General features: G+C 36.4%; 2 protein-coding genes across 2 annotated transcripts; one reads left to right on the top strand and one right to left on the bottom strand.

The window, feature by feature from the left end:
• Positions 1-782: 782 nt before the first annotated feature.
• On the top strand, positions 783-1,990 carry LOC132618525 (VQ motif-containing protein 4-like). The gene has a single exon (XM_060333557.1). The coding sequence runs from the start codon at positions 1,029-1,031 to the stop codon at positions 1,743-1,745; it is 717 nt and encodes a 238-aa protein (XP_060189540.1). The 5' UTR covers positions 783-1,028; the 3' UTR covers positions 1,746-1,990.
• A 3,656-nt stretch (positions 1,991-5,646) lies between these two features.
• LOC132617135 (probable bifunctional methylthioribulose-1-phosphate dehydratase/enolase-phosphatase E1 1) lies at positions 5,647-14,444 on the bottom strand. Its single transcript, XM_060332062.1, has 12 exons — positions 14,123-14,444; positions 12,952-13,088; positions 12,373-12,468; positions 11,690-11,809; positions 9,034-9,123; positions 8,298-8,444; positions 8,010-8,165; positions 7,065-7,214; positions 6,857-6,958; positions 6,547-6,656; positions 6,343-6,461; positions 5,647-5,957 (listed from the first exon to the last, which is right to left on the bottom strand). Exons 1-12 carry the CDS (start codon positions 14,346-14,348, stop codon positions 5,866-5,868), a joined length of 1,545 nt encoding a protein of 514 aa, XP_060188045.1. The 5' UTR covers positions 14,349-14,444; the 3' UTR covers positions 5,647-5,865.
• Between the last annotated feature and the right edge of the window lie 1,033 nt (positions 14,445-15,477).

The following is a 15,477-nucleotide window of genomic DNA, read 5'->3' on the forward strand; positions in this document are numbered from 1 at the left end:
TTCTTAGTATTTCGTATCAATTCAAATTAAGGGAAAAATATTTCCTCTGAACAACTGGGAAATGTACAGATGACATGTTAACATCTTCACTCCCAATCAGAACAGCAGTGTGTAGTGTTGTGTGTGTGTGCAAGTGACTACTTCCATAGCACAACAAGAGGGACCAGAGGTCAGGGCTCTGAAGTCAATGTACAGCTCAATTGCCTTTGAAATTGAAATTCCCACTCTTTGGCCACTTTTGATGCTGACGCCCTATAGTCCACCAATACATCCCCATTTTTTTTTTCTTATCTAAAATTGACCATTGTGGGTTGCATTTTCTCTCTGCCCAATCAACCAACCCTTTTTCACCCCACCACCACCTTTTCCCCTCCTACCCTACCCTCACTCCCAATTTCTTAAGTTTATAATAATTCGGTGTCGACAAATTTAGGATTTGAAGTCTATGTATTTCTATAATTTCCTTAAGTTAATATATAATAATTGCTTCGTTCATATATAAATATGTTAAATACTTAGTAGATTTCTTATTGTACATACAAGATATGAGATAAAGCTTTTGAACTCTCATGCTATAGGTTGTACTCTAAATCCACCACTAGTGTTTGGTATCTGCTTTAGGGTTTTGAGTAATTCTAATTAATGTCTTGTAAGACCCATTAAAAGAAAAGACACATTATACCAAAAAAAAAATGTATTTTTAAGATTCGACCGGAGATATTTAATTAAAAGTGAAAGAAGTTTTATTCATTCCATCACATATGTCTCGGGGATCACCCACTCTAACCATAAATCAAACACAATATAACAAGAGAGAGAGAAAGTGTCTTTTATTGTTGAGGAAAGAAAATTAGTCTAAAGAGAAAAAAGAAAGACTTGAAGGCACAAATAGGTGCACTTTCAACAAATGCTAGTACATACAAAGTCACAAAAACAAAAGCAAATTACTAGTAATCCTTTTCATTCTTTCTCACCATAGCCTTGTTTTTCACTCAAACAACTTTGCTTTCTCCAAAAACTCTTCTTCAATGGAAATGACTTCAAGAATTCAGGATAGAGAGAACCATCCATCAACCATAAACTCACCAAGAAGCAATAATGGTACAAGTCCAACAAGCAACAACAGCAATGGATCAGTTATCCAAAATCCAACACCACCATTAACTCCCAAAACAATTTCAACTAGATCTGAAACAACTAACCCATATCCAACAACCTTTGTTCAAGCTGACACTAACTCCTTCAAACAAGTTGTTCAAATGTTAACTGGATCCTCAGAAACAGCAAAACAAGCATCCGTGTCAGATCTATCCTCATCTTCAAACTCAAATTCAACAAAAAGTTCAATTCCACCTGTCCGAACAGCCCCAAAAAAACCAGGTTTTAAACTGTATGAAAGAAGAAACAGTTTAAAAAATGGGCTCAGGATTAGTCCATTAATACCTGGAATTCATGCTCATAATTCAAGTTCTAGTTTTTCTCCAAGAAACAAGCCAGAGATTTTGTCACCAAGCATTCTTGATTTTCCGTCACTTGCTTTAAGTCCAGTTACGCCGTTAAATGAAGACACGTTTAGTAAGTCTTCTTCGCCTTTAACGACGAATAATGTTAGTGAAGAAGATAAAGCTATTGCTGAGAAGAAGTTTTATTTGCATCCTTCACCAAGGAGAACACCAAGAGATAATGAGCCACAGCTATTGCCTTTGTTTCCTGTGAGTTCACCGAGAGTTTCTGGATCGAATTGAGAGTTATTATCATTATTATTATGGGGTTGAATTGGTGAAGGTGAATTGTTATGGTTATAATGGAATTGATGTTATGTTGATTTGTGCTGTGTTGGAGGAGGAGCTTTTTCAGGTAATTTGAAGAGAGAAAAAAAGGTAAGGTAGAGATCTTTGTTTCAATTGTATAATTTGATCTCCCTTCATCCATTGTTTCAAGAAAAGAGATTTAAAAAAAAAAAAAGAGTACAATAAACAACTTTGTTTCATTCTCCTTCTTCATTCAGTTTCTGAATTTCATGCTTTTGCTAGTTTACTTTTACTTTTTTCCTTTTTGACTATCGTGCCCCAAAGAGTTTACTTTCAAAGATTCCTCTAGTAACGACAAGCAAATCGGGAATAACCCAGACTTAGAATCAGGCAATTTTCTGGTCTGAATGAGCTAGGGTACTTTAAATGGGTTGTGGAGAAATTACACTTTATAAACAAGGTTAGAATTAACTTTTGCCTATATACAATAGGTGCCTGAATTCTCTTGGCTACTTTTTTTTTTTTTTTTTTAAATTTTTAAATCTCCTTAATAAAATTTTTGGCTCCGTCACTGATTAGCCGCAGACCGAATAGTCCCACCTCACCTAGGTCACAGTCGGAGCGCCTAGGCGCAAAGGTAAAGAAGCCCAAACATGCTAAGGGTAGAGCCATGGCATTACGAGAGTTGAGTTTCAACCATCACTTATCGTGACGTTCGTTGCCGTTTGCATTTAGGCCATCTACGCGCCCATGACTGGCGGTTAAATTCAAAGAGATTCGTTCTGCAGCGTGGTTTAGGCAAATGGAAAAGTTGGGGTCATAAAGCGGATTCAAAAATTAGATTGTTGGAATTTCTTTTGGGTTAAGTTCAAGGGGACAAAACGATCCTAAAAGATCAAACCGAAACCATACTTTAGCAGTTGAGCTTAGGGCTAATACAAGCTATGCCGCTCGGACTCATAAAAAATGTTGTCCAAAAGTAGTGAATTTTTGATTGATCCGACACGGATTCATTATTTGGAAAGTCCAAGCAACACAAATTGCAAGTGAGTTTTTGTTCCTGTTTCTTTTAACATTTTTTAGTGTTGCATGAAATAAGATTCAATTTCTTTGTGGGGGAAAATGGAATGAAAGAAGTGGACTTCTTACGACTTTTAGTCTTTTACAGTGGAAGAAGAACAATTGCAAAGGGTGCCATCATTTAAGAATATAGCAGAATAGAATTTAGAATTCCGTATGTACTGTAATTGGAATAATAACAACTAGTGTCTCTCTCAAAGTAAATATATGCTAGTACTGGTGGGGGGATCAAATTCATATTCTTTTGCCAATATAAATACAAACAGTGAGAATAAGTGATAAGTGATTACTATATAAAAAGCGCATAATGGCAGGATCAAATTCACATTCTGCACTATCTTATCAGCATATATTCACACAACACACTGAGGAAAAAAGAGCGTTAATGAGTCAATTTTAATGGATTTAAGATACTTGGATTCACTGATCAAAGTCATCATGCACCATATCTTTTAAGAATGTGGGATTTTGGGGAGTTGAGAGGGTAAGAGAACATGAGAATGAGAAGTCAAGAAAAGGGTTTTTTCAGCATAAACGGATATAGCCAAAGAGTGAAAATGAGAAGCAAAGCACCACGATGGGTGTCATGCTCTCAACTTTATCCATTGTAATAATAAGGTTGTAAATATTATTTTTGCCATATTAAAGTAATAAAACTTTCTTCACTATAACAATCAACTAATAATTTTTTTTTGGTTACATTAAACTAATTAAATAGTAAAGTCACCTTAACAAATAGGTTTTGCCGCTATATTGGGTAAAATTCAGTGAGTTTACTATTATAGTAAGTAAAATTCAATTACTTTAATAGGACAAAGGGTAGTTCTATGATTATGCTATTAGAGTGGGTAAAATTTACTTTAATGTGATAAAAAATAGTTCTCTGACTTTACTGTTGTTAGTCAGTAAGTTCAACAACTTTAATGTGACTGAATAAAGTTCACATATTGATTGGAGCTTTGCAAATGGAGAAACTTGTGATAATCTCTACGCAATACAGATTCGAATTAGTCGAGTTAGTGAGTTTTGAATATCAGACATAAAAGAACAAAGAAAAAAAGCAAGTCAAGATTAGTTGCATTCACTGCCTAAGGAATTGCATTACTAATTGCTTGTGCTTCTCTAAAAAGAAACAAAGAAAAGGACACAGTAGTTTTTTTGATGGGATGAGATCAGACCCCTCAATTGTGGAGTGTTTCAGTAAGGTCCGCAGAGTTATTCCTAAGATGGACTAATCAAATCAATAAGATATTAGGAGAATCTTTTTTGCTGAGATGATTGGTTTCTTGAGTCACATTCAGCCATTAAGTATCAATTATGGACATAATGGCCCCCACTTTGCTTTAGATATCTTCATTTTTAGTGTTCCAAAAGATTTTCACCATGTCATTTTCTTGGGATCCTTATCCCTTTACCTTCTATTGGCAAAAATTTCTGACTTGAAAATAACATAAAGAGTTTTTATCCCACACCCTTCTCAAAATAGTGTTCCTAGGACTAGTAGCTTTCTAGATCCTAGATATACTAAGATTGAATAAGTTCTATGTTTATATTGAAGAATGAATTTTAAAAGGAAAATAAGAGGTACTATTTCTTTACTAAAGCGAATTCTTTAATGTGATATGTTGATGGTTCCGAGATCCATCAGTAATGGAAAGATATGAAATACTAACTTTATCTCAATAACAAAGTTTAAGGAAAAAGAAAGATTTTTTATTTTTATGGTCTAAACAAGTTATATTATATGGCTATATATTATCTCATTAAGAGTAAAATGAGAATTTTAAAATTAAATTATTTTTAAATATAAGAAGATAACATTCTTTTTATGACAGATTAAAAATGAAAATACATGAGACAGTATAAGTAATTAGTTTGTGCACTTTGGGAATATTGAAGAAACCCATTAAGCGACGGGATGTATAAGCATATATACTTAGTTATATGAGTAAATCTCTTCCTAAGCATCACTTGATAATCTGATAGCTAACAAACCTGTGATAAATTCAGTGATAGTGTAAATTAATTTTATACTATATGTATATAGCTTAAGTTCTTTTCTTTTTGCCACATAAAAATAAAATTTTCATTGATAAGGTGCTGTCTGTTGACTTATAAATTACCAGCTATTAGGGAATGGCGACACACAACGAGAGGGGAAATGGAGAAAAATAAGTGGAGCTGATGATGATGAAAAACTAGACAAAATGAAAGGATAATAATATTAGATAAAGACTGTTATTTTGTCCACTTTTTGTACCACACAAGATGTTGCAATTTCTTTTCACCTTTTTTTTTTTCCAATCTCTCTCCCCCCTTGTTATTTATATACTTAGGATTCCTTTGCCTTCTATTTTCTTTTTCTCACTTTTCATCATCAGCAAAGATCCAAAAACAAGATTATAAATTGCTTTACCTCAAAGGCTCCTCCATTTAAATAAAATTCATATCTTATCAAAATTACGTGCATTATTTTTTCCAGAACAAACCATGAAGAGTTCTTATCTCGAAAAACACTTTTTTTATCCAGAAAGGAACAACAATTGACCTCTGACACTAAGGAAAAAGGGTTGAGCTACAAAAAACAAAATAAGATCACTTGGTGTGCTCTCCCCTCTTGGCCTGAAACATATATAAATCATGAATTCTTTAGAGTGGACCGACGAGCTGGGTGTACAGGGACTGTTGAGAAATCGATTTACACCTTATTGTAGATTGAGTTACGGAAAAACATGCAAGCTACCTCCTTGAGAAGAAACGGGAGAGGCCCCATTCCAGCCATAACTTTGAAAATGGAACTATAAAAACATCAATCTCCTGTAACTGTTCTCATAAGATAACTTAATACAATCTCAACAACCGGGAAAAGGAGACTAGTCCACACTAATCCTAAGTCTCAACGCACAAAAAGAAGATAATAGCTGCAGTATGACTCGATCAGCTCTACTTCTTTTCACTAGAGAAGCAATGGACCTATGCCCAACTTTCATTTATTACGTTAATGTTACACCATACAGAATGACACATTCCATCTTTAGATCTCCGAAAATGATCTGACTGTCCTGAAACCATGATTATCTGGAAGCGGTCCATTTCCTGGTCTGATAGAGATTATCACTTCCAAACCTGAAGGAGGAAAAAGGGCAGCAATGTCACAGAAGCATATGCACAATTTTTTTATTTTGTGAAGTATAACTTTTGGTGTAAGTGACATCTCAGAGGCTCCAGCCATACAAATCTTTCTAGACGAACTCCTAGTTTTTGGGATTGAAAGAAGTAATCGGACCAGCAAAGAATGTACTAACAGTCTAACACCCTAAATTGGCAAAAACAATTGTTCGCCAGGCTACTAAATCTTCCAAGCCCATTGGGACATTTCAAAACTCGGTGGATAATGAGCACGCCCCTCTACCCAATCTACTTTTCCAGCTATATTTGGTTCACGGAAGAGTGCGAAAGCTAACAATTTCAAATATAGAGTTGTTTTCATGCAAAATGAGCAGGACATTACCTGCTGCCTTTGCAGCCGCCGCTTCTTGATAGACATCTGTCACAAACAAAATCTCTGATGGATTATCTACCCCCAACGACGCTGTGATTTCTGCATAACTTTTAGTTTCTCTCTTGTTGCTACAACAGAAGAGGATAAAGATGAATTACTTCAAATGACAAAAAGGGCGAAAATATGAACACACACTGAAAGGTAGAAATTTACCCCACTGTTGTATCGAAAAATCCATAGAGATATTTTCTCAGGTCTCCATGTTTTGTGTGACCAAACAAAAGCCTCTGTGCCAATCTGCTGCCGCTTGAGTATATGTACACCTGAGTGAAAAAAACTAGTTAATCTGACTAGTAGATGGGGCTTATAGACTTCGCCATTACTTCATTATGATAATGAAGAAGAAGAAATAGAGCTATTGTTTTGATGATCATAATTGTTTTCATTTGCAATAAAATTTGGATACAACTAGAGCTTACTAAAATGAGGAATGCAGTGTACGGAAACAAGGGAGAGAAGAAACCTTGATGCCTAAAGCAGTCCATTTCTCAAGAGCAGCAGGCACATCATCAAAAACAAGTCCCTGTAACTCATTGTTCTGGAATCCAGTTTGCCATATATGTCCCTGAGTGTTAGAATTGGAAGTAAAGCACGGATTAGATGAAACCATATAGTAACATTTATATCCTATTTGAGGGGCCTATGTGAAATTTTATCCCAACTGTTCTCACCTGTAACTCTTTCAAGGCAGTAATCTTGCGGTCAGCTTTAATCATTGCCTCAACATTAGCGACCAAAGCTGCAATTACCTCTGTTTTCCCAGCATCATCAGATGGGATACACACAGCACCTGCAACACCATTTTCCAGATCTTGTTGCACCTGAAAGAAGATAACAAAGGAGGTAAGATTAAAAAAAAAAATGGGGCAGAAAGTATCTGTCTGTTTTATACTTTTTAAATCTTAAAGCAGATAGTTTCAGAAAGTGAGAAACACTGAGTCATGTCCTAGTAAGGAGAGGAAAGTAGAGCATGTTGCGTCTTAATGGACACAAACAAAATGACCCCTATCTGATATATTTGTTTTTCTTATTGTCCTTTCAAGCATTCACTTAACACTGGTTTCAGAGAAAGGGAAAGCATTGTGAACATAGACAAATGACAAAAATCCGAATGGAAGCGTGCGTGATGTGTGTGCAAAGGTCAAGACATAATATGCTAAATTGTTTACGAAAAGAATTTCTATCTTGCTATTAGAAAATTCAAATAAGTGGTACTGATATAAATTGTAGAGGGTGTATAATAATATCTAACATGACATTCATGAGACCGCATAACCAACCGATCCCAATAAGAAAAGAGAAGAGGATATACAAGTAGGCAAATGAGGTAACTGAAGCAGAAAATATTCCTTAAAGATCAGCATTGCCAGGAAGAATTGTAGTGATGGTCTTTTTACTTTAACACATATGACGCTTAAATGCCAAAGGTGGACACTTTTAGTTAGTGCATTAACATGCCAAGGGAAACAAGAAAAAAATGACTATTGTTCTCCAAAACAGACATGTAAACCACCATTACGACATAATAACATCTCACCACAAATTTTTCCAAGAAAAAGGCTCTACTCTTTTGAAGACCTTTTTCTAAAAGCTACTTTCTTAGTATGTTTACTTACTTGAGCGCGTAATAACTTAATATCCTTTTGAGTTTCTGCTGAGTCATATGTTGCATCCAAATGTCTCCCAACATTATTACGTGCATAAGGGAACAGAACATCGGTCACAAATGATATTGGGGTAGTTGTTCCTTCAATATCCAAAACGATGCACCGCTGCAAGAAGGTATAAATATCATAATCATAATGCAGACAGCTACAAGAACTCAATGGAAAACTAGGGCACATAAATGTAAATCTTTAGATTTCAAGAAAGTTAGAGAATGTTCTAAATGTTCGAGTGCTTACCCTTGATGGCTCAATAGTTCCATTTGGAGCACCTGCTTTTGCAGATATTGTGGCATTCTGAATAGGACCATGAGCTGGTGTTGTCCAGTCGATTCCTAAGTGATGAAGTTTAATTGCAGCATCAAAGAGGTAGTGGTAGCACTCAGACTGGAAAATAGCATGTCAATTAGAAGAGTTCCAAATGAAACATAAATCTTAGATACATCAAACTTACTGATCTGCGGACTGTTTCCATATGTAAATTCTTAAATAGATTATAAGATGTACATAGAAACTCCTTCAGAGGTTATCCTTAACTTACTAACACAAGTTAAATCTTATTAGAACTAATTTTCTACCTAACCACATCAAACCCTTCTTCTCAAACAAAACAAAGGATAGTGTGTACTCAGTCAATGAATTTTGCGAAGTGGCATAACTACACTAGAAGCAACATAACTATTACTTCCTCCGACCCAATTTATGTGGCACTGTTTAACTGGGCACGGAGTTTAATAAGAAAGGAAGACTTTTGAAATTTGTTGTCAAAAACAAGCCTTAAGACATTTGCGTGACTACAAATAATCCCATTAAGGGTAAACTGGGAATTTTAAAGTTGAATTATTTCTACATATAGATAGGTGACATCCCTTTTGGGACAGACAAAAAAGGGAAGTAATGCCACAAAATTAGGAGAAAAGTAGTATTTACTAAGCACAATTAGAAGTACTGGACTGATATAATTCATGACACAAACCTGCGTTTTAGCGCTTATCCAAGAATCTCCCCATACGTATATACCATGGTTGCGGACCAGCACAGCCGTTGTTTTCGGGTAAGCTTTGATCTGTTCAACATGGAAAAAAGTTCAATACTTTCATAGAGATGTGTCACCCAATAGAGAGAACCATCAGTAGATAAAGACTGAAAATCTTTAGCAAAGTCTTCTTCCAAAGGTGACTAATCGGACCAGGCATCTATCAAATTTGTAATGGAAAAAATCTTACATGCTAGTCAGACCAAAAACAGATGTATCCAAATATGAATGAACCACATAAAGACCTTCTTTTGCAGATATATCAAGATATCATCCTAAACCGAAGGGCAGCATTATATGCAGTGTTCAAATTATGAGACAGTCAGTGGATATTATTGGATGCCTAACCTGGTTAGTCTTCAAAATATGTATAAGTGTATGTCCTAGTGTGTGCGCACTTCTTATAGTCTTCAGGATATTATAAGAAGTGTTCCTCTTTTAATGATAATGGTGGTGCCCTAGTGTGTGCGCACCTCAACTATCCCATCGGGTAGCTTCTGCCTCCACCAGCACAGGTACCAGGCACCTCGAATTTTTTCCATGCTTCCATCCCAAAAAACTGGACCCTATCCTTAAATGGTAGATAATTCCCTTCCAACAGTTAAGCTAATGTAAACAATACCATAACGAACTACGGGACAATTCCAAACTAGTTGGAGGCAGCTATCTATATTCAGTCAGATGATTCATCGTAGTTTGACAATTTTTAAGCTGACTGTCAACCTACCAGCAAGAATTTTCTATCCTACTCCCTGCTTAAAATACAACCTAAAAGTTTACTCTTAAACCCTGGGCTAGTCAAATTTGGTTAGATAACTGAGTGAGTAATAATAGAACTGTTTAGGGGCAAACTAATACTAGCTTTTATCATTTTAAGGAAAACCATATATACAGCTAAACATATTTTCATTTTCTATACTAATGAAGATTGAGAGCTCCTGCATAACCTCCCACTCATCCACGAGATACAGAGAGAGTGGGGAGTGGCAGGGGGGCGGGGGCGGGGCTGACTTGCATCTCTCCTCCAGTTTACTTAATCCGCGTGGAAGCAGTTCTTTACTTTTCTTGCTCCCAGCTTCACACGTGTCTAGTGTATTTTTGTATGTAATATAGGCTAATTGTTTACTTCTAGACTGCTGTAGTGAACCCCGGACAATCTTGTGATAGTTAAGGAAGCTGAGTAGCATACATTTTGAACTATGTTTTGAACTTCAAAAGGAGGGCGTGGACTAATTCTTTTTACTACAAATGATAACACTTCAACTCTCAAAATAATTGTTACTAAAGCCCTTTCTTGTTGGTTAGTAATTGAACCTGTATGGCAACGATATGAAAGCACAATGCCAGATCAATGTTAGGACAGAAACTGGTTGACTTATAGATACGCAACTTAAGCTAATAAAGAGAAAATCTTGAATATCCATTGAAAACCAGGAATGTGAAACTAGATCAAGGTTGCTCCTACTAACCCAAAGTGGTGGTAGCATCTCAAGGGCAGAAGCTAATAAGTCTGAGCTCGTCGTGTAAGGTAAACATCTCTTTACCCGTGTAATTAGTTTAGTCTATATTTTCTTACCAAAACAAGAAATTTACACTTCAGTTACCAGTCAGGCAGTCATACAGTTAAAATAGCATGTAATCTAAAAAAAGGAACTTGTTAAGAGCAGATAAAAGATTAATCTAGTATTAAGTACAAGCATCATCTGCTGAAAGTGTTCCCACTGCTTATCCACCGTTGGCTTGCAAAGATGAAGGGAAGAAAAAGGAACCTATGACTTTTTCCTATCTTTTAGGGTAGAGTATATTCTGCAGTGAATCTTAATAGCTTGACATAACTTGTTAAAGTTAAAATATCAGCCAGCCGCTTCCCTTAATGGCCTACCCCTGAGCCCAAAATAAAAATGTACAAAGGAACCTAGAAAATTTTCTTCCACGTGTTGTTAGAACTGCTCTTTAAATGAGAAGAACTATTCTATGATTTTTCCTCTTCCTATAGGAACAGGGTATCTAGTGCAATCAATGATTTAAGAAAAGTTTATTAAACAAACCGGTCTACTTTCTTCCATGTATTGTAAGAAATTCAGCAGTGAAGAGGAATTGCAGACAGCGGTCAGATCTAAACGTGGTGTACAGGCCTGCTTGGGCACATCTCGACTAATTCCACGGGATACCTGCTACCTCCCACCGCAACAGGTACCCAGGTAACTCTATCCACCAAGGCATAGACAAATGGAAAGAAATCAGCTAGTGTTTTTGTCTCCGCAGGAATTTGAACCTGAGACCTCATGGTTCTCCTCCCACTTCATTGACCACTAGGCACCTGTGGGACCCATACAGCAACCAGATTTTGTGATGATAATATTTGGCAATTGAATGAGTGATAGCGATAACAATGTATTTTCTAAATTTGCAAGCGAGAAACTGTTAGCCATGATGTTTGATGATCATAGCCAAACAAAAACAGGAATGAAGTTGACGTACTTATAGAAGTTCCAGTAAAACCATCTAAAAACTAATGACTTAGCAGAACTAAAAACCTAAAGAAGTGCAGATACACAGAGGAAAAGTGTGACTTTTAAAAGAGGGAGAGGCATACAGCTTCAGTAAGAGATTCTGTGAGTTCATTCTCATATGCTGTGTTCTCTATGATAGGAACCACAAGTTCGTCATAGTAACCATGCCCTTGAATTCCTTTTATCATTTCCATATGAGTTATCTGTCAATCAAAGCAACAATGAATAGTGAATGAGATGAAAAATAACAATAGGTTTCAGTAATTTATAATGCAGAATCAGTGTCTTTTAAAATTCTATCAACTGGGCTAGAAAAATTAGGTAGAGGAGATAGAGACAATAGCAACTTTATACATTGGTAATAAAGAAAGTTTCAAATGCAAATTCTATCACGAGATCAATCAACTATGCCTCTATCCCAAACTAGTTGGGCCGGCTACATTAAGTAACTACATAAATAAATATTTCGAAAAAGTCTGGCCTATAGAGTTAGAGGCAAAAGGAACAAGCATTAGGATTACACCACATATAATGTTAGGAAAAGAACAAGTATCCTTATTTCAAAGAAAATTCAGACTTCCAGACATAGAGCCAAAATATCATTAGTCAGCATTATACAAACTGTATTGAATGTTTGGAACTCCAGCATTACCGAGTTCCCTTTTTTTTTTTTTTTTTCTTTTTTTTTTTTTGATGAATCAAAAGGATATATCAAGAATCACACCAAGATGGTGTTAAGTTCCACAAAAGTTTGTAACATATTTACCCGAAATTCTTTTGCTAGTGGATTGAGCATTGTTACAAGGCAGGATTCCATTCCATGACTGTGGATAACGGCACCAGCATTACGCATCTGATATGCCTGAGGAAAAGGAAAAATGAAGAAACTTACAATCCTGCAAAGTAGAATTATTCAATCAAAAATAACGAAGAGAATTCAAGTATAGATCAGCTAATATGATATCACAATCGTCATCCCAGAGGAAATGGAGTAGAACAATCCTGGCCATTAATGGGGCGAACCCGAAAGAAATAAAATATGCTAAGTTCTTTGTGCTGACCGAGGAAAACAAATGACTAGAGACAACACTGCAATCAATTCCAGTATTTCAAATAGGCATGACTGCAAAACGATTATCCCATGATAAAAATAACAGCTTTTTTCCTCTTTAATGCTGCAAATAAGTGCCAACTTCAATTACTCTTCAGTCTTCTGAAGTTTAATCAAAATCAACAATTCAACTTTCAACTATACCTTTAGTTCCAACTTTTCAAATTGGTAAAAAGTTCAATTCACATTACTACAGTAACAAGGATTTCATCAAGATTATAGAAACCTTTATACCTTCATAAAAAGAGGAGCACAATCAGAACACTTGGGAGGTTTATGAGGGGTAGGTTTAGCCAACGGCGCAGATAAAATAGACCCATCTGATGCCATAATATACATGTCCTCTTCCACCATCCTTTCCTTTTGCACCCCTAACAAAAACCCATGAAGAAAAATGTTAGAATTATTTGTAATATTTGGAGGTCTTAAATTGAACAGACGCATCTGTTCGTGAAATAACATGACTATTATTAATTATTGTTTTTTTGATGACAAATGAACCCGCAACCGCTACCCTTTGGGTGCGCACAGGGTAAATCTCGCTCCTGTGCAATAGCCTGCAACACAAGAGAGATAACCCGCACCACAAAAGCCATGTGCGACGAGCTCGACCCAGAAGACAAATCCCTTACTTTCGTAGGTAGGGGGTTTTGAACCTGAGACCTCCATTTTGAAAGCCCCATGCTCAACCAAGAGCTACCCTTGCGATTTAAAGAACATGACTATGAGGCTGTTTGGATGGGCTTATGCCTATAAGCTGCAAACAGCTTATAAGCTAAAAAAAATAAGTTGGGGTAGTCTAACTTATTTTTTTTTGGCTTATAAGCTGTTTTCAGCATAAGCTGCTTTAGATAAGTTAAGTCAAATGGGCCCAATTATTTTTTTGAGCTTATTTTAAGCACAAAATGACTTTAAGCTGGCCAGCCAAACACTCAAAAAAACTGAAAACAGCTTATAAGCAACTTATAAGCCAATCCAAACGGGCTCTATTATGAAAAGTCAATCTCCTAAGTTCTATAAATATAAGGACTCTCGTAAAGTACTTAAGTAGCTTAAGAAAAATAATTTTATCCTGAAGGGAATTACTTGTAAGCCCCTAAAAAATATACGAGCTATATCTCTTTAAGGACAGTGATATCATGTCAAAAACCTTTCTTCTTCAATTCGATTTTCTTATTTTTTTTCTAACAAAAAAAAAAAAAAACTCAAACAAACGAGAAAAAGCAAAAGATAAAAACTTGGGTACGATCATAAATGGGTTCTAAAGATACATGGTTATAGTTCAAGTATGAAAAGGAACAGCTGTGTGAAACTCGCGAAAAAAGTAACAGTTGTGTTTTTGACCATTAATTCAAAAAAAAACGAAAGATAAAGAGTTGGGCTAGATCGTTAAACGGGTAATTACCGGAAGGGGACATAACGATAAGTTGTTGAGATTTGGGAACTGAATCATCATGAACTTTAATGGTGATGCTGCCACCGGTGCCGGAAACCCAACCCTGGTTATAGAAATGACGGCAAAGCTCGGCGATTAAGGATTTGGTTTCTTTGACTTTGTCACCTTCTAAGTATGCTTGAGAATTACTCGCCATTTTTAGAGCTCCGTTTACACTCAATTGTGCTGCAGCCATCTTAGTTTATGGCTATATGTATATGTGAAGAGAGAGAGAGAGAGGGGGAAAAGATTCTTATTTTGATTTTGAGAATTCCAGAAGAAAATCTAAATTATTGAATGCTATAATTTCTCTGTTCCAATTTATATTATGTAATACGGAAAAGGGCCTAAAATACCTCGAAGTATTGAAAATGGAGCAAAAATACCCTCCATCCACCTTTCAGCCCTCAAATACCCTTATAATCCACCTATTGGGTCTAAAATACCCCTATTGCTAACAGAATATTCTAGTCAAACACGTGGCATATTTTTATTGGTTGGCTTATAAAATTAATTAAACTAATTGACCAGATAACCCAAGTGCCCCCACCCCCTTACCCCCCGACCCCCCCGACCCCCTCCCCCCGACCCCCCCTCCCCCGGTGAATTTTTTTTTTTTTTTTTTGAAAAAAAAGTTGACATTTTTTTTTTGCATCCCACCCCGCACCCCTACCCCCCCCCCCGACGCAAAAAAAATAATATTTTTGAAAAAAAAAGTTTTGACGTTTTTTTTGGGTTTTTTTAGCTGGGAGGGGAGGGGGCGTAGGGGGAGGGTGCGGGGTGGAAAAAAAGTCAACTTGTGCCTTTTAGATTTTTGGGGTGCGGGGGGTGCGGGGTGGGGTGCAAAAAAAATATTGTAGTCTACACTTGTGCCTTTTAGATTTTTGGTTGAAAATATACCATGTTTTTTAGGGTGTGATATTTTTTTTTTGGTAACTCAATTACATTAGACATTTTAATTTATCAAGACATTTCACAGTACTTGTGCTTTTTACTAGGAAGTTGAGAAGCGTAACAATATTTTTTTTGCACCCCACCCCGCACCCTACACCTCCCCCCCCCCCCCTCTCCCAGCTGAAAAAAAAAGTTGACTTTCTTTTCCACCCCGCACCCTCTCCCCACCCCCCAAACCCCGCACCCTACGCCCCCCTCCCCTCCCAGCTAAAAAAACCCAAAAAAAAACGTCAAAACTTTTTTTTTCAAAAATGTTAATTTTTTTTGCGTCGGGGGGGGGGGGGGGTAGGGTGCGGGGGGAGGGGTAGGGTGCGGGGTGGGGTGCAAAAAAAAATGTCAACTTTTTTTTCAAAAAAAAAAAAAAATTCACG

The sequence above is a fragment of the Lycium barbarum genome, chromosome 11 (genome assembly GCF_019175385.1).
Source record: "Lycium barbarum isolate Lr01 chromosome 11, ASM1917538v2, whole genome shotgun sequence".
NCBI lineage: Eukaryota > Viridiplantae > Streptophyta > Magnoliopsida > Solanales > Solanaceae > Lycium > Lycium barbarum.